The 18,353-nt window shown below is 44.4% G+C and overlaps 1 protein-coding gene across 1 annotated transcript in view; it reads left to right on the forward strand.

Annotated features, from left to right (window-relative positions):
• The window catches only part of CCDC30 (coiled-coil domain containing 30), a 104,546-nt gene that overhangs the window by 76,812 nt on the left and 9,381 nt on the right, over positions 1-18,353 (forward strand). The window contains 4 exon segments of the mRNA XM_087865786.1: positions 2,064-2,226; positions 2,721-2,833; positions 13,787-13,928; positions 17,287-17,423. Of these exon segments, the coding sequence (XP_087721912.1) occupies positions 2,064-2,226; positions 2,721-2,833; positions 13,787-13,928; positions 17,287-17,423 (555 nt within the window).

Consider the following 18,353-nt stretch of genomic DNA (forward strand, 5'->3'; position numbering starts at 1 on the left):
GGTCTTTGGTGTAGCCCAGGATGCCCTTAAGGTACCCTGCAATGCCTGCTTCGCCACCTTCTTGATGTGATTGTTTTTGGCAGCTTTCTCCAGGCGGGAGGTCATATCCATGACTAACATGTTGGGGCTGGGGACACAGAAGGCCATGCCAGTGAGCTTCCATTCAGCTCAGGAATGACCTTGCCTACAGCCTTGATGGTGCCAATAGCAGCAGATGATGTTCTGGGCAGCCCCTTGGCCATCACACCACAGCTTCCCAGAGGGGCTGTCCACAGTCTTCTGAATGACAGTGATGGCATGGACTGTGGTCATGAGTCCCTCCACAATGCCAAAATTGTCATGGATGACCCTGGCCAGAGGGGCCAAGCAGTTAGTGGTGCAGGAGGCATTGCTGAAATCTTGAGGGAGTTGTCTTATTCTCAAGGTTTATGCCCATTACAAACATGAGGGCATCAGCAGAAGCAGCAGAGATGATGACCCTCTCGACCCCACCCTTCAAGTGAGCCCCAGCCTTCTCTGTGGTGGTGAAGACCCCAGTGGACTCCACAACACACTCAGCAGTGGCATCACCCCATTTGATGTTGGCAGGGTCTCGCTCCTGGAAGATAGAGATGGGCTTTCCATTGATGCCAAGTGTCCCATTCTCAGCCTTGACTGTGCTGTAGAATTTGCTGTGGGTGGAATCATAGTGGAATGTGTAGACCATGTAGTTGAGGTCAATGAAGGGGCCACTGATGGTGACAATATCCACTTTGCCAGAGTTAAAAGCAGCGCTGGTGACCAGGTACCAAATATGGCCAAATTCATTTACTCCGAGCTTCACCACTGTGTCTCAGGGACGTGGCTGGCACTGCACAGGGAGATGTGGCTGTATGTCTAATGGGGAGGGGCAGAGAGCCTTCTTAATTTCATTCATTGGCATAACTGGTTTTCTGTTAGTTTCTGCTCAAACTATATGTAATATGGGAATTAATTTCTAACATATTCATGAATTGCTTTTTAAATTTTGACTTGCTATGTTTCAATGCCAGTTTCCAACTCCTAAATTCCATTGCATATAACTCAAGTTTCTTTAGTTCTAACAATTTAAAACTTCCCTTTCAGCTCTAAAGTTTATCTCTTAGTCTGGCCCCTTGATCAGAAATTCAGAACGGAACCAAAAAAGTAGACAATAATAGGCAGGAATTGCTCGGGTCTATAAAGAAAGAAATGAAAACAGAGGTGAAGGGGGCGGTGCTGGTGCAGGGGCGGATGTGAATGGTAGGAGGTAAGCTTGTAGAGCCTTCACTTATATCAGGAACCATGACAAGAATTGGACGTGCTGGAGGTGGGGAGATAGGAGTCCCATGTCCCAAATATAAATCTTTCCCAGTAATCCACTGGTTTTTCAGGAAACTGGAGTTAGAGAAATTGAGCTCATTTGTGCAATATCAGTAGTGACCTAGCATGTAGGCGCTGCTCCATCGTGCTCATCCTATTCTTCTAGATAATCTCCTAAATCCAAAGAGCTTTGTTGGAAAGCCTCAGAAACTCTTCCACAAACTGTAGTCTGATGAGATTCCCTCTGAAGGAGTTAAGTACTTAGGGCCCTTCTGGAAAAGGTGAACTTCCTCATCAAACACAGGCTCGTTTATGATTCAGCCCCTGCAGCGTGGACATGCGTGCATTAGTATCAGTAGTGTTTGTAACTAACAACCCTGTACTGAACCACAAAGATCGAGGGACTCAACTTGTAAAGCAGGGAGGACGAGGAGAAAGAATAGAAAACTCACGATTAGAGTCCTACGTCCGTCTTGTCCTAGCAGGTTAATGAAACCTCTCTGTGCCACAGCTTCCGCTGTGAGATGAGGCAAGTTTGTCCTCTTCATAGGGTTGTTTTGATGAGTGAGAGAGAGAACTAAGAAAAGCGTCTGTCACAAAGGAGGTCCCCCGTGTTGGTCTCTATTTTATGGACACAGGTCCTACCTCATTGAACCAGTAAAATCCCTTGTGATGATATAACAATTTTAGGTCGAAGAATTTCATAAATTCAGTGTGATTTAATGGATATTCATTGCCCTCAGGACACTCCTGTATCAGAATGAAAAAAACCTACAAAAGCAAGTGAGAATCTTACAAGATAAAGGGAATCAACTGGAAATAACCAGTTCTCAGCAACAATCCAGAATTCAGCAGCAGGAGGCCCAACTTAAACAACTGGAAGATGAAAAAAGAAAATCGGAAGAGGTAAGAAAGTAAACAGATGCGCTTCTCAGTTGTCCTGTTCCCATAGACCCAAGTCATAGCCAACGGTAACTCAGTGCCTAGCATTTTACCCCTTGGGTTTATCGGTAAGGCAGAATCTGCTCTAGGTGTCTCCAGCAAGAAGGGATTCGACACAGGGAATAACATGCTTTTACAAGGAGGGAGATGCCGGGGTGAGGAGAACGTTGGAAAGAATTGCTGGGGGCTTTCAGTAATGCCAGAAGTCCAGAAACCCCAGGGAAACCTACTCCTGCGGCCCCAGAGTGCCCCTGCAAATGCCCCATCTGCCGTCTGCCCGCTCACCTCCCTGCCCGTGCTCAAGGGCGGCGAGGCTCCGCACCAGCACCTTCCGAACTGAGCGCACGTGCCTCTCATTTGCGGAAACTAAGCTCTGTGCTCAAGAGTCTGGGGAATGTAGTTTTCAGACTTCCAACCTTGCAGCACAGAATAGTCTCACTTAAAAAAATGTTTTTCAGCTTCTCAAGAGCAACCGAGAATTATCAGAAAAGGTATCTGCATTGCAGCAAGAGAAGGCGGCGCTATATGAGGAGTGCGTGCAATTTTTGAAGCAGCTTGATGTCCACGCAAGGTAAACAAGTCCCCTTCGGATGGGGAGTTCATGCTTTTCCCCAAACACACCCTTTACATTTGCCTTCATGCTTTTCCCACCTCACATACTTTGCTCAGTCCAGACCACACCCTCCCTGTTTCAACTCCTCATTTCAACTCAGAATCCTTGGGCTAGGACTCACGTTCTCCAAGAAGCCTTCCTTGACACCACCAGCCTGGGCTGGGTGAAGTGCTCGTTCTTTGTACCCTCGTAGCCCTTGGTACATGCCTCTTCGTGTTGATTTCAGAACTTGCTGCATTAGTTTGAAATAATACGTGATTCATTACCTGTCTTCCTCACCAGACTATAGGCTCTTCAAGAGCATGGGCCATGGTCTTATGCATCTTTTTATCCATAGTCTCCAGTATATAGTAGGCGCTCAATAAAAAATGTGTTTCTGAACTTTCTGCTCTTTCTTCCATTCCCTGCTCATCATTCCACCAGATTCCTCCCACTCTCCTCCTTTCTGGAATGTAGCATAGTAGTTCAGAGTATGGACTCTGGAGCCGTATTGCCTGGGTACAAATCCTGGTTCTAGCAGAAACTAGCTGTGTGACCTTGGATAAGTTATGTAACCTCTCTGTGCCTGAGGTCCCTCATCTTTAAAATGGGCAAAATAACAGTACTTATCTCATAAAGTTGTTGTCTCACAACAAATTAAATGAATAAGTACACATAAAGCGCTTACTTAGAACAATGTCTAGCGCACGACTATTATTATATCTGTTTATTTTTAGTTCTTTTTCCATGATCCACCTCTCTGCTCTCAGCTCTGTAGTCTTCTGCTCTATTTCTTTTATTAGGCTGAAATTTCTTATTCTTTTGTATTCTTACTCACCAACTAGGTTGATGGTATTAATGATAATGATTTAAAAACCATTGTTTACTGCTGTGTAGCAAGGAGTATTTTTCAGAGTCATTGGTATTCCTTATCTTGCTTTGATGATTGTATTATTGAGAAATGTAGAAACCGTGGGGAGAATGTGCGGTTCAGGTCATGCTGCTTACAAATCTAAGGCTGGAACTCAGTCCTCTAATAACCTACATAGTGCTCTTTCCACATCTTATCTTGGTCTTAGAGGGAGTTGAAAGAATGAAGTGCTAGACCCAGAGCATATAAAATGCCACAGCGCCTGCCAAGTGAACTGATAGCGGAGCTAATGTGTGCATACGTTGCTTACCCAGACTCCTTCCTGTGTTCACTCCTAGTCTTTGTCAAAAACACAGTTTTATGATTTTACTGTCATAGCTTGTAAAACAGTAAAATTTTATCTTCTCTTCCTCTTGTTGTTGTCTGGTAAGCATTGTGGTTTGAATTTGCTTATTTTTGTAGAACGTAATATTTCGTAAAGTCGATGTGCCCTTGCACTAATAGCAGCAGTGAAACAGGACCCGATTGCTAAAGACTAACAGAACTCAGTGACAGTGCTTCCAAAGGCACAGCTCATTGCGGGAGAAGGTTACAGTGGCACAACAGAATTAGGGTCAGGACATGCATTGTCTTCCACGGCAGTCTCACAGCAGACAGTCGCGCGAGGTCCGGCAGGGGCCCATGCCGGGTAGCACTTCCTGTCTCGGGTCAGGAACTAGTAAAGTGTGCCCCCAGTACTTCACAACCAAAGATCCCCAAATGGAGTCTCAGCTGAGTTTTGTTTTTTTTTTTTTAATAATCTGTTGGTCTTGGGAGCATATTTCTGCTATGTAACCAGCCGCAACAGCAGAGCCTTCTTGAGGTCTCACTGAGACCAAGTACAAATCATCAGTCTCACCGTCATCCGTAAACAGTGCTGACAAGCTGCTGCAAAGTGCTGTCCGACTCCTCGGCCCTGTGATTACAAAGCAATGCTGCTTTTATCAGCATATTTCATTTCTGGACTGGTGGTTAGTGCCAAGCAAGAACTTCAGCAAAACAGCTCAGGTCAATTCTAGGCGTGCTGGAATCAACCCTCACAACACAGTCCTAATTGAGTTAAGAATTACTCATTGGTCCTATGAGTGATATTTTTACTCAGAATAACACAGAAAAAAAGTATTTTGGTTTGTGTGTGCATATGTATATACTTTTTGTTTAAAACATTATTTTTATAGAATAAATTCCTGGGAGTGGAATTACTGGCCGAAAGCTGAAACTCTGGATCTTAAAATGTATTGACAAACACTCAGAAGCATCCCGCCAAGATGTTCTGCCATAATTCTGTAAGAGTAGCAATTACACCACGTCCTCACTAGCATTGGGTGCTGCTATCAGGGGGAGGGCTCTGATGACATTTTCCCCAATATTCTTTGTTTTAATTGAGGTATGATTAACATACAATAAATGCATAGATTTTTATAGGTACAGTCTTACATTTGGCAAATGTATAAACCCACATAACCACTACCCCATTCAAGATCCAGAACACTTCCATTATCCCTTAAGGTTCTATCTGGACTTTTTGCAGTCGGTCTGTATCTCCTGTGCGCCACCCCCTCCCAGACATCCACTCTTCTGACCTCTGTCTCCTCTAGAATTTCATCTACGTGGAACCTTACCGCACGCGGGCTCTTGTGGCTGAATTCTCTTGCTCAGCGTACTCTTTTATTTTCAGTGCTCACTGACAGTCGTAAATATTTGTCATTTTATTTTCAATTTCTTTGATGGCTAATGAGGCTGAATGTTTTTCCATGTTATTTGCCCATTGCCTTTAGGACAGTGGGCCCTGACCCTAGCTGCACATGCCTGGGCCCCAACATAGGTTAGTTAGATCGGAATCTGGGGGGATAGGGCTTAGAGATCAGCGTTCCCCACGTGACTCTGATGTGCCATCCAACATTAAGAACACGGCTTTAAGAAAGAAAATAGAAGGAATTGTCAAAACTCTGGGTTCGTTTTTTATTTCATTCCCCTGACCCCAGCCCTGACCTTTGCAGACAATGCTTGTTTTTTCCATGTTTTCCCAACCACACTTCAGAAACAAATTCCTTGCCTTTTTGAAAGAGAAGTAATAGAAAATTCTATCTGGTTTTGCTTAAACATAAGCAAAAAATTGTCCCCAAATTTTAGAGCATGAGTATTATGCCGCCTCATAGATCTAGTAGTTAAGCCAAAAATGACCTTCCGAACTCCACATGTGCTCCAGGCGAGTGGGCCCACTGAGCCTCTGACCAAACGAGGGCTGTGCCGGCTAGCCAGCCAGCAATGGCGAGAGAAGGCTTCAAGGCCTCACCAGCTCTGCCGTGTCAACACACTCTTCCAACCATGCATAACACTGCGGAGAGAAGCCGGAGGGTCCCGCAACAGGAGCTAGTTAGGACAAGCGTATGATACTCACTTGATGGAAGCCCTTGCAACTGTAAAAGACGGGGGCCCTGAAGATTAGACAGTAGCACGGGGAAATGCTTACGATATAATAGAAAGAGCATAAGACTAAACTTTAATGTAGGCAATGTCTAACAAAAGACGCTTATAAAAAGACTAGAAGGAAATACAACTCTATTTTAATACTGGTCATATTGGGAATTGGGTTTTCTTCCCAAATTTTCTATAGCTTATCATCTTATTTTTAAAAATAAATTAATTTGGGGGCGCCTGGGTGGCACAGTCGGTTAAGCATCTGACTCTTGGTTTCGGCTCAGGTCGTGATCTCGGGGTCATGATCTCAGGGTCGAGAGACCAAGCCCCACATTGGGCTCCATGCTCAGCAGGCTGTCTGCTTAAGACTCTCTCTCCCTCTCTTTTTGCCACCCCCCACTTAAATAAATAGATAAATATATCTTTTAAAAAATTAATTTCTTAGTAGTCCAAATGGCAGAATAAGAGAGAAAGCAGCTAAGATTTGGGTGTTTTGGTTTTTTTTTAAAGGTTTTATTTATTTATTTGACAGAGAGAGAGACAGCCAGCGAGAGAGGGAACACAAGCAGGGGGAGTGGGAGAGGAAGAAGCAGGCTTCTAGTGGAGAAGCCTGATGCGGGGCTCGATCCCAGGACACCGGGATCACGCCCTGAGCCGAAGGCAGACACTTAATGACTGAGCCACCCAGGCGCCCCTAAGATTTGGGTTTTAATATCCTAGGGCAGGATGGGTAAAAATAAGTGCCAGAAATACATGTTGTGTTTCAAATGATGTCAAGACATCAGAGTAACTGATGAGCAGCTGAGAAACCCAGAGGACGACAGGTAGATTGTACACTGCTAGATGTTACACCTCTGAAGCTATGGACCAGAGGATGCTGAAACCCAGCGATATCTTCTGCCAAGCTCTTTTTAGTAAAAAGGGAAATAAGAACATTTATGAGATGTAAACATCGCCCTGTAAAGAATCTAAGTCGCAGCAGTGGTAATCGTGAACACAGTTCTGCAAAAATACACGCCTCCTATTACATAGTGGGTACTGCAAGGGTCACAGAACTGAACAGGCCTGAGGCAGTTTTATGAACCCAGGTATCTAGACCAACTTTATCAATTAGGGTTTAGGTTGAGTTGCTGGAGCAGAGACTCCAAATAACAACTTCTTTGAAAGGAACAGGTTTCTGTCCTACCTAGCAGTGCAGACATAAGCAGTCCAGAATGGGTATTGTGGGTCAGTGTCACAGGAGTCTAGACTCCTTTATCTCATTGCACCAGCGTCTTTAACGTGTTGCCCTTATCCACATTCAAGCCAACAAAAAGGAAGAGAGGAAAGCAAGGACGTTCCATTTGCCTTTAGGACACACTACTTCCACTCGTGTTCTGTTGGCCAGAACTTACTCACACGGTTCATTCCATCTAGCTGGAAGGAAAGTCAGGAAGTATAGTGCATTTTAGGGGCAACCAAGTGCCCAGCTGAAAATCAGGGGCTCTGTAATGACGGAAGAAGGAGAACATGGACAGGGACAATCCCAGCAGTCAGTGACTGCCAAGTACACTGACAAGCTGTGTCTAGCCTGGTATGCATGTCTCTGGCCTCCAGGAATCCAAACTTCTCAGCCGGGTATCTGGCTAACAGCTAAGGTAATCTTCAAAGGAAAAATATGCAAAATGATTCCTTTATGTGCAATCAGCAAGCAGGAGAGAGAGCGGGGCACTATTTTGAAAAATGGAAGAGTCTTGCAGAAACACATTTAAGGGTAAGACATAATTTACCAGACAGAAGACTTTCTTGGAGTAGCTCTTCCATCAGAGTTTAACTAGAATTAGCATCTAGATAAGTCTGCTTTGCTCTTTCCCTCCCATCTTGTTCCTAGTTATTATATAAAACAAAATATCAAACCCATACATACATGGTCAATTAATTTATGATAAAGATGCCAAGAATATACAGTGGGGGGGGGGGGACCTGGGTGGCTCAAGTTGTTGAGTATCTGCCTTCGGCTCAGGTCATGATCTCCAGGTCCTGGAATAGAGCCCCATGTCCTGCTCCTGGTTCCCAGCTTAGGGGGAATCTGCTTCTCTCTCTCCCTCTGCCTCTCCCCTGCTCGTGCTCTCTCTGCATCTCTCTGTCTCAGATGAATAAATAAAATCTTTAAAAAAAAAGAATATACAGTGGGGAAGGGACAGTCTCTCCAATAAATAGTGTTGGGGAAACTGGATGGCTACATGCACAAGAATGAAATTGGAGAACTGTCTTATAGCATACACAAAAATTTACTCAAAATGGATTAAAGACTTGAATATAAGACCTGAAATGTAGGCCTACCTACAGCTAATATCATATTCAATGGTGAAAGGCTGAAAGCTTTTCCTGTAAGTTTAGGAGGTATAAACTTTCAGTTATAAAATAAATCATGGGCATGTAATGTATAGCGTGGTGACTACAGTTAACATTGTATCGCATCCTTGGAAGTTGCTAAGAGAGTAAATCTTAAAAGTTCTCATTACAAGAAAAAAATCCTACGTATGGTGACAAATGTTAATTAGGCTGTGGTGATCATTTAGCAATATATGCAAATATCAAATCATCATGTTATATATCTAAAACCAGTATAATGTGTACAATTATACCTCAATTTATTTTTTAAAGATTTTATTTATTTATTATTTACGTATTTATTTATTACTTATTTATTTATCTCTTAGACTAGAGAAAGAGAGAGAGTGATTCTGAGCAGGAGGGACAGAGAGAATCTCAAGCAGACTCTGTACTGAGCAGAGCACAACGTGGGGCTTGATCTCACGAGCCTGAGGTCATGACCTGAGCCAAAACCAAGAGCCACCCAGGCGTCCCAATTATACCTCAATTTTAAAAATAGTAAAATTTAATTTAATTTTTGAAATGAAAAAATCAATATCTTACTGGAAGAAATCAGCAGTGTTTGGTTTGCTTGGCTTTGCTGGTATTACAGTGGGAGATCACAGGCTCTGGGGTCAGATTCTTCTCTGTAGAAGTAACTTCCTTCTGTGTCAGGAGGCCCTAAGAGCACCCTCAGGTTTGGTGATTCATCAGGACTCAACAGAACTCAGAACAGCTGTTATATGCATGGTTAGGGTTTGAATTACAGTGAAAGGCACATAGGACAGAGTCCAGGAGAGACAAGACACAAGCAAACTTCGCGATGTCCTCTCCCAGTGTAGTAGAATGGACAGCAATGACATATGACAACATGTATGAGGTATCCCCAACCTGGAAACTCACCTGGGCCTTGACATTCAGAGATTTTATTGGGGGTCAGTCACATAGCCACGGAGTGCCCCAGTGATTAGCCTTAACTACTCAGTCTCTAGTCCCCCAAATCCCCAAGGTCACATTGACACAGCATGACCCAGGGCCCCAGGTGAACAAAAATGCACTCGCCAGAAATCATACTGTTAGCATAAAATATTGGTGTGACCCAAGGCCACAGGTGTACAAAGATGTTATTATCAAGCAGGATACTCCAAGGCCTTAGGGGTCGTCTCCCAGGAGCCAGTCAAGGAATGTGGAGGGTTTGGGTACCCCAGTCCCACTGAGTTAACTCTTCTGCGCAGCCTCCGTCTCCTGATTCATAGAGTACGAAGATAGGAGGCACAAATTTGCTTTAAAATCAAATGAGGTGTCTCGTGAAAAGCCTGGAGCACAGGTTTTTAGTTAGTTCCCTTCACTTAAGTTAGGGCTTCCCCAGTGTAAGTGTCAGAGGTGAGATCAGATAGGGAACAACTGCAGACTGCCTGCCACCACAGGCCTGACTGGGCCCTCGAGGTACTACAGTGACTAAGAGCAGCTTTCTCATACCTTAAACACTTTCATTTTCTCATTCCTTAAATATTTTTTTTTCAGTTAAAATGGCATTATCCAAATGTCTAGGCATTCGGGGGGAGTCAGGGGCTATAGAGACCATTAGAATAGGTTTTTTTAAAAAGATTTTATTTATTTATTTATTTATTTGAGAGAGAGAGAGAGCATGAGTGAGGTGTGGGGAGGAGCAGAGGGAGAGGCAGAAGCAGACTGCGCCGCTGAGCAGGGAGCCTGACACGGGGCTGGATCCCAGAACTCTGGGACCGTGACCTGAGCCAAAGGCAGACGTTTAACCGACTGAGCCACCCAGGCACCCCCCATTAGAATAGTTTTGCTTTTCCTGGGGCGCCTGGGTGGCACAGTTGTTGGGCGTTTGCCTTCGGCTCAGGGCGTGATCCTGGAGGTCTGGGATCGAGCCCCACATCAGGCTCCTCTGCTATGAGCCTGCTTCTTCCTCTCTCACTCCCCCTGCTTGTGTTCCCTCTCTCGCTGGCTGTCTCTATCTCTGTTGAATAAATAAATAAAATCTTAAAAAAAAAAAAAGAATAGTTTTGCTTTTCCTCAAAAAGTTGTAAATAGAGCTACCCTACGATCCAGCAATTGCACTGTTAGGGGTTTACCCCAAAGATACAAATGTAGTGATCCGAAGGGGCACCTGCACCCCAATAGTTATAGCTGCAATGTCCACAATAGCCAAACTATGGAAAGAGCCCAGATGTCCATCAACAGATGAATGGATAAAGAAGATGTGGTATATTTATACAGTGGGATACTACTCAGCCATCAACAATCCCTGGAATCTTGCCATTTGCAACGACGTGAATGGAACTAGAGGGTATTATGCTGAGTGAAATAAGTCAATCAGAGAAAGACAATTATCATATGATCTTACTCATATGTGGAATTTAAGAAACAAAACGGAGGATCATAGGAGAAGAGAGGAAAAAATAAAACAAAATGAAATGAGAGAGGGAGACAAACCATAAGAGATTCCTAATGATAGGAAACCAACTGAGGGTTGCTGGAGGGGAGTAAGTGGGGGATGGGGTAACAGGGTGATGGACATTTAGGCGCGCACGTGATGTAATGAGCACTGGGTGTTACATAAGACTGATGAATCACTGACCTCTACCTCTGAAACTAACAAGACACTATATGTTAATTACTTGAATTTTAAAAAAAGGAAAAAGAAAACTTAAAAAAGGAAAAATCAGGTTTCTTTTGTTTTCTTCTTATATACAAATGTCTCTCAGGATGTTTTCCACATTAAACCAAGATCCGTACCCAAAAATGGTTTTTGTTTGCTTGGAGTAGTTTTGTTTTGTTTTTAAGATGTCAGGATGTAATTGACCACAAAACAAAACAAAACCTAAAACCCCACCTGACATAGTTAGAACAAACTTTTTTTCTCATATAGCAAGAAATGTGGAGGAAGGTATGGCTGTGTGGATTCGGCTGCTCGGCAGTGTCGTGAAGGACCGGGCTCTGTCCTGCGTTCTGTCCTGCTGTGCTTGGGGGGTTGGCCCCTTCGTCTTTAGGCTTGTCCCATCATGGTTCCAGGGCAGGGACTGCAGCTGCAGGGGGCGCAGCCTCAGCGGAGGGCAGCCAGGGCAGCCGGGGATGGTTTCTCAAGTTCCTAGGAGCGCCCGGTAGGCATACCTGTCTCACAGGCCCATCCGCCTGGCCACACACACACACACCTGGGGCCTACCCACCTCTCCTGAGATCAAGGGCTCTCTAAATGAAATCTGGGTTTTGTTAGCAGGAGAGAAGAGCTGTATACCTGTACCTTCTAGCCTGACACAGGTAGTTCTTTTCATAAGGAAATGCAAGTGGTGAGGGGCTCCCTCCCAAATATGTCCAGGGCTTTCTCTCAAGCTTTAACCTGCACTGGAATCCCCGGAGGACTTGGCAAAACACGGATCCACTCCCAGAGTTTATGATTCTGTACTTCTGGGATAGAGCCTGAGACTTGGCATTTCTAACCAGCTCCCAGGGGAGGCTGATGTTGCCGGTCAGAACACGGCCTGAGAACCCCTGCTGTAGGCTTAGAGAAAGCCCAGTTTACGGACGTTAGCTTCAGCGGTGGTTCTCAGCGGGCAGCGGTTTGCCTCCCAGGACAAGGGGACATTGCGCAATGTCTGGAGATATTTTGGGTTGTCACACTGTAGAAGGTACTACTGGCATGTGGTGGGTCGAGGCCAGGGACACTGCTGAGCAGTCTACAACGCGCAGTACAGACTTCCACAACAAAGAATTATCTGGCACAGAGCATCAGTAGGACAGAGGTCAAGGTATCCTAATTTAGAGTGATTTTGTGTGATCAGACCTAATAGGTTCAAAGTAAAATTTCTCCTCAATTTTTAATTTGCAGAAGTGATTTCTGAATAATAATATTCTTATTTGGAAAGCACAGTCGTCTTCAAAGAGGTTTGCCTAGTGGTGGTATTGAGGCTTCATTCTGTTTTCTTGCTTACTCAGATTAGCTGTTATAGTAGCTTAAAATGGTAACGTAGATTTTTGTTCTTTTTTTAAAAAACAGGTTTATTGATATGATTGACATACCACACAGCTCACCCACTTATAGTGTACAATTCAGTGGCTTTTAGTTGTACCGCCGTCACCACAGTCAATTTTAAGAACACTTCATTACCCCCAAAAGAAACCTTTTAGTTATCATCTGCCATCCCCGATTTCCCTCTCCCTCCACAGCCCCAGGCAACCAGGAATCCTCTGTATTTGCCTGTTCTGGACAATACATAGACGGGGAGTCATATAATATGTGGTCCTGTGTGCATGACTTCTTTCACTTAGCGTAATGCTTTCACGGTTCATCTGTGTTATAGCATGGATCAGCGCTTCGCTCCTTTTTGTGGCCGAATCATGTTCCACTGCACAGATATTCCATAGTTTGCTTATCCTTTCATCAGCTGGTGGTCTTTGGGTTGTTTCCACCTTTTGGCTATTGCGAATAGTGCCACTATGAATATGCGTATATAAGTTTTTGCGCGGACGTATGTTTTCATTTCTCTTGAGTAGAAGCCTAGGAGTGGAGCTGCTGGGTTCTCCAGCTCTACGTTTAACCATTTGAGGAACTTCCAGGCTTTTTCCAAAGAGGCTGCACCATTTGACCAGCAGTGTTTGAGAGTTCTAGTGTCTTTACATCTTTGCTCACACTTGTTATTGTCTTCTTTTTTATTTTAGCCAGCCTGGTGGGTGTGAAGTGGTATCTCACTGTAGTTTTGATTTACGTTTCCTTAATGGCTAACGATGTTAAACATCTTTTCATGTGCTTATTGGCGATAAGTTTGATTTATGTCAGAAACTGAGTTAGAGTCTTGAGCAGATACCTACATAGAATTGGCCTTCAGAAGTCCAGACTCGGGGAAAGGACTGAGAGCGGACTCAGTTATCAGAGATTGAAGTGGGTTATATCACCATTGAAGGGTATAGCCAAGACCTCAAAACTTAAATTAATGACTGACTCCATGGGGCAGGATTCGGAATTCGATGTCAGGGATCAGAAGTCAAGGAGTTTCCTGAGTTGGAGGTCACTAAAGCTGGTGCTGTTTAGGAGGTTACCCTTGGTCCATTCCCCCTGTTGGGGTCGGGAAGTCCTGCAGATGGGAGGCAGGACAAGTATCCGCCTCTGGTGGCAGCCCTTGAGAAAGCAAGAGGAGAAAATCCAAGAAAGGTGCATACTGAGGAAGCAGCATAAGTGTCCACCGTGCTCAGCTGCGCCTCTATGTAAATTTATTTTATAGAAACTATAACGAGAAACGTCACCGTCACAAAGACAAGCTTCGCAGAGTCAAGGACCATTTATCTCATGAAGTAAAACTACGAGATGGTAGAATTGAACAACTGGAAAATGAAGCCAGATGTCTGCGTCAGCAAGTGGAAAAGGTGAGCAGAAAGGTGAAGAGCTCCCCGAGGCGCTGCGGCTCGGCTCATTCGAGAAAGCCCACTTGTGCTTTAATTCTCTGTGGCCTCTTCATACCCAGGTTCTCATTTCTTTCCTATGCACCTTCTTTCGATGTGAGTGATTCTGCCAAAAAGTATGTAAGACTCATGGTGTTGGTAAACTGAGTCAGACACTGAAAATATCCTGCACTTCCAACTCTGGTCAGTGTCTTGTCTTCAAATGAAAATGTCTTCTCTTAAATACCTGTCAGCAGAGACTTCCAGACCACCCTCCATAACTCATTCCTAGTTCACATTGCCCTCATTTTGCCTCAAACTCCCGTCAGTTTTAAATGGCAGTGAAAATTGGTGACCCCTATTTATCAGTCCTTGTGTAGTGTCTGCAGGCTTTTTTTCCTAAATATCCATGTCTTCTTCATCTTTGTCCCATGGCCCCTTACTGGTAGGCAGGAGGAAAATGAGACAGATGGCATGGAATCAACTGCACAATGGTCTTGGGATCATTAAACTACATGAATTCAGAGTGGAGAGCAACTGACTAGGCCAGTAATGCTTTCCCTTCTTGAGATGCCTAGCCCATCCGAATTTTGAAAACTCTGTGCTCACTCCTAAAATACTCATTTCTATGTATGTGCCAAGGATCCCAAAAGAATTCATGCAATTTCAGTCATTCCGTGGGCTATTATGGGATGGTTAAGAATTCTAGACTACACACAATAACACATTTTTGGATTATAACAGATGCGTCACCAATGTTTTTTTAAAAAAAATCCTCCTGATACTCTACACGATAGTGAGAGAGGAAAATCAGTTGGATTTTGCAGTACCCTTCTCTTTGGGCACTAAGTTGTCAAACTTTTAAAGACTCGGATCTAGGTTGGACTCACAATTAGGAAAAGTACATGAAAAGTACTACAGAAGAAAGTAGCAACCCTGGTTCATGGGCCCACCGGAAATAGCAGCCTACTTCTGATTACTACTCTCTTGGACTGCCTGCCTTCCACTGTTAGGCTTATATGACAGAAACGGCCCCCTACTTCTTTCTTCCTGACTGTACTGGGTTGAACATTGTCCTCCACAAATTCATGTCTGTCCAGAACCTCAGAATGTGATCAATTTGGAAATAAGGTCTTTGCAGGTGTAATTAGTTAAGATGAGATCATGGTGGATTAGAGTTGGCCCTAAATCCAATGTGACTGGCATCCTTATAAGAAGAGCAGGCACACATAGCCACTCGCAGGGGAAGAAGTCCACGTGAGGATAGAGGCAGCTCTCGGAGTGATGCCGCTATGCCAGGGAGCACCAGGGATTGCTTGTGAACTCCAGAAGCTGAGAGAGAGGCATGGAGCCCCCAGAAGGAACTAACCCAGCCAACACTCCAATTTTAGACTTGGAGCCTCCACAATTGTGAGAAAACCAGTTCCTGTTGTTTTAAGCCATCCAGTGTGCGGGGTTTGTTACAGCAGCACTGGGAAAGCGACGTGTCCACCCAGAGAGCCACAGATCTGCGGGAAACACTCTGGAGATGGCCAACAAGCAGAGGCGAAGGAAGAGCAGGTGGTTCCTTTGCTCACTGCCCTTGGAGGGTGCTGTGGGCTTTGGCCGCGGGCAGATGCAAAGTCTAAACCTGCCACCTCTTAGTTCTGTGACCTGGCACAAGTCTCTGGGTATCATTTTCCTCGTCCGTGAAATGGCGGAACTAATCCACACCTCACGAGTCTTTTGTGCAGTTAAAATAGGAAATGCCTGCAGTGGCGCCTGACACGGACAACTCTCCGGAGATGTTCCTTCCTTCCCTTACGGTGTAAACGCTCTTAGACTCATGTTAATTGGTAGATGTACAGCTCACAGGAGGAATTGTTAATGGAATAGGAAATACTTAGCCTAGAGAAGCCTGATGTGAGATCTTTTAATGCCACAGTGGTACGAACCTGGAGGTCCTGATTTTACTTATTTTAGGGCCTGTGGACCAGAGCCACGAGCACAAAGAAGCTGGGCTCACCTTCTAAGCGCCAAGTCTCCAGAAAGTAATGCCACTTTTTTGGATTTTATTCCTTCAGCCTTCTCTTTATACAGTGAGCCAGTTGAGTCTCCTGACTGTTGTAAACATCCAAACCAGATTTCTCCAAATATTTCATCCTTTTATTAGAGCAGGTGTCCTGATTTTCTGGCTCAAAAAAGTAGGGCATTTCCAAAGCGCAGAGTGTCAGGAGCCTGCCCCATCCAGTGTCCTTTCTAATCCAGTCGTAACTGCAGAGTAGTATTGGTGGGATGACTGCTTCTATTCTCAATCCTTACCAAAAACATATTTAAATAAGAGCAGACAAGACTATTGTTGGATATTGAAGTGTCCTGGCTGCAGGACTTTAAAATCTGGCGTGGTTTGTTTCGGAACATAATGTAGTATCCTTTCTTACACTTCTTGAATAGTAGATGGAGTCTTTTCTGGATGATCTATATTAGTGCCTTATTTAAAAGAAAGAAAGTTGCCCCTCTTAACTCTGTGATTCGCCATCTGCCCGCAGCTCATTACGCTTCTCCCGTCCCCGCTCACTCCCGCCTGTGGCAGCAGGAGGCACAAACACAGAAGGGTGAAGACACGTACCGTTGACAGGGCATCAGTGAGGTGACAAGGGCAATTCTATGCTTTCGAGCTGCTAAACTCCTCACCAACGGTGATATTTATTAATAGCTACTGACTCTTTCAATATAAGAACATTAGTATTTTTTCACAAGCTACACTCCTTTATCATTTTAGCTATAATCTCGCTAGCTATTGCTTTCCGGAAAAATGTTGGTAGAAAATGAGACATGGTGTCAGGTTAGAAGTCTCTTCAGCATGATCGCTGCAAGGGTATTCTCAGTAGCCGGCTTACCTGCTTCATTTGCCAAGTCAACTGAGATCCCGAAGCTGGTTTCCAAGGATGGGGGCTAAATTCCCATCTTCTCCCTTTGCCATAAAAAGACGATCACCACAATGCAGATAGAGATGTTTTACATGGAAAAATGTCAGGCTGGAGCTTTGGGGAGTTCAGTTGCATTTGGTAGCAATTTGATACTTATGGTATTAGAATACACATGAAAGCCTTGGGACCTTACTGGAAGTTGAGTTGCTCAGATATTTTTAAATGTTAACCCAGGGAATGATAAATTGTTAAAAAAAAAAAAACACAGGACCTAAAATAACCAAAATAAACAGAAGAACTATCTAGCTGACAATGTCAGCAAACAGGTGAAAACATACTAGGGGACAGGAGAGGGAACGTAAAGAAGGGATATTTGCTGTCAACTTCATAATTCTTCCTCCTGCTGTGGTAATGAGGGGTTTTATTATCTCTAGGAGAAGGCATTCCAGGACGAAGTCACTGCTCAAAATGACATACTGTTCCTAGAGAAAAGGAAACTTCTGGAACAAGTCACAGAGCAAGAAGAATTAATCCGTGACAATAAATGGGTAATATCTTCCGTCCAGAACAGGTAGGTGTGGTCCTACCTGAGGAGCCAATGAACTCTGCAAAGATGTTTCTCCCTCAACGAAGAGGTTGTTCCAGAGACTGTCCTCTGGGTTTGCAGCCTATCTTATAATTGTTGCTCTGCTGCCTGCTGTTTTCAGCAGTTCCTGCAAAAGTAATGAAATTAAAAAGAAAAAGATCATGGAGGAGGCGGGTGAGCCATTCGATGGGCTCTTGCATGGAGGCATTGCCTGACTGAGGACCTCGCTGTGCTCATTCTGGCCTCTGTCACTTTATGTGTTGACACTCATTTTTATCATCTGATACCTGTGGAATCAAGGTAGATCAAGAGAGGAACAGGCTCATACTAGTGACTTAAATTCACGAAACCCGTGCGATACCAATTGTATTAATTTATAACGAGAAATGGTCCCAGCAGAGAAGAATTCACATATCACCCAGCCCAAGCCCTCTCTCCTCTATTAGGAATCTCCAGTTACAATGAAAAGTGTTCTTGGAGCACAGAATTAGGGCAAAGAGAGTGGTTTGATCTTAACACATAGAGTCATCAATAATAACTATAATGATTAACATTTTTTGAGCACTTACACTGTGCTGGGCATTGTTCTTAGCTCTCTCTCTCACCAATCCTCATACCAGTCTCACGAGGGAGGCTCTGGGATTAGCCTTATTTTATGGGTGAGAAAGCTAACCCAGAGAAGTTCAGGAACTCAGGCAGCCTGGTCAGTGACAGAGCAGTGTGTGGACCTCAGTAGCTTGGCCCTAGAGCCCACAGCACCACAGTCTGTGGGGAGATCTGTCCAGCAGGCTGGAACTGTCCTCTCTGCTGTTATGGGCACACACTTCTCAGGGCAGGCCTGGGGAGTCTCTGATGATCTCTTACTGTCTATGTCTCCCCTTTTGTAAGCCTTCTCTGTAAGCCATTGCCCTTCTC

This window comes from Ursus americanus, chromosome 12 (genome assembly GCF_024610735.1).
Source record: "Ursus americanus isolate L20-20 chromosome 12, mUrsAme1.1.p, whole genome shotgun sequence".
In the NCBI taxonomy this organism is placed as follows: Eukaryota; Metazoa; Chordata; class Mammalia; order Carnivora; family Ursidae; genus Ursus; species Ursus americanus.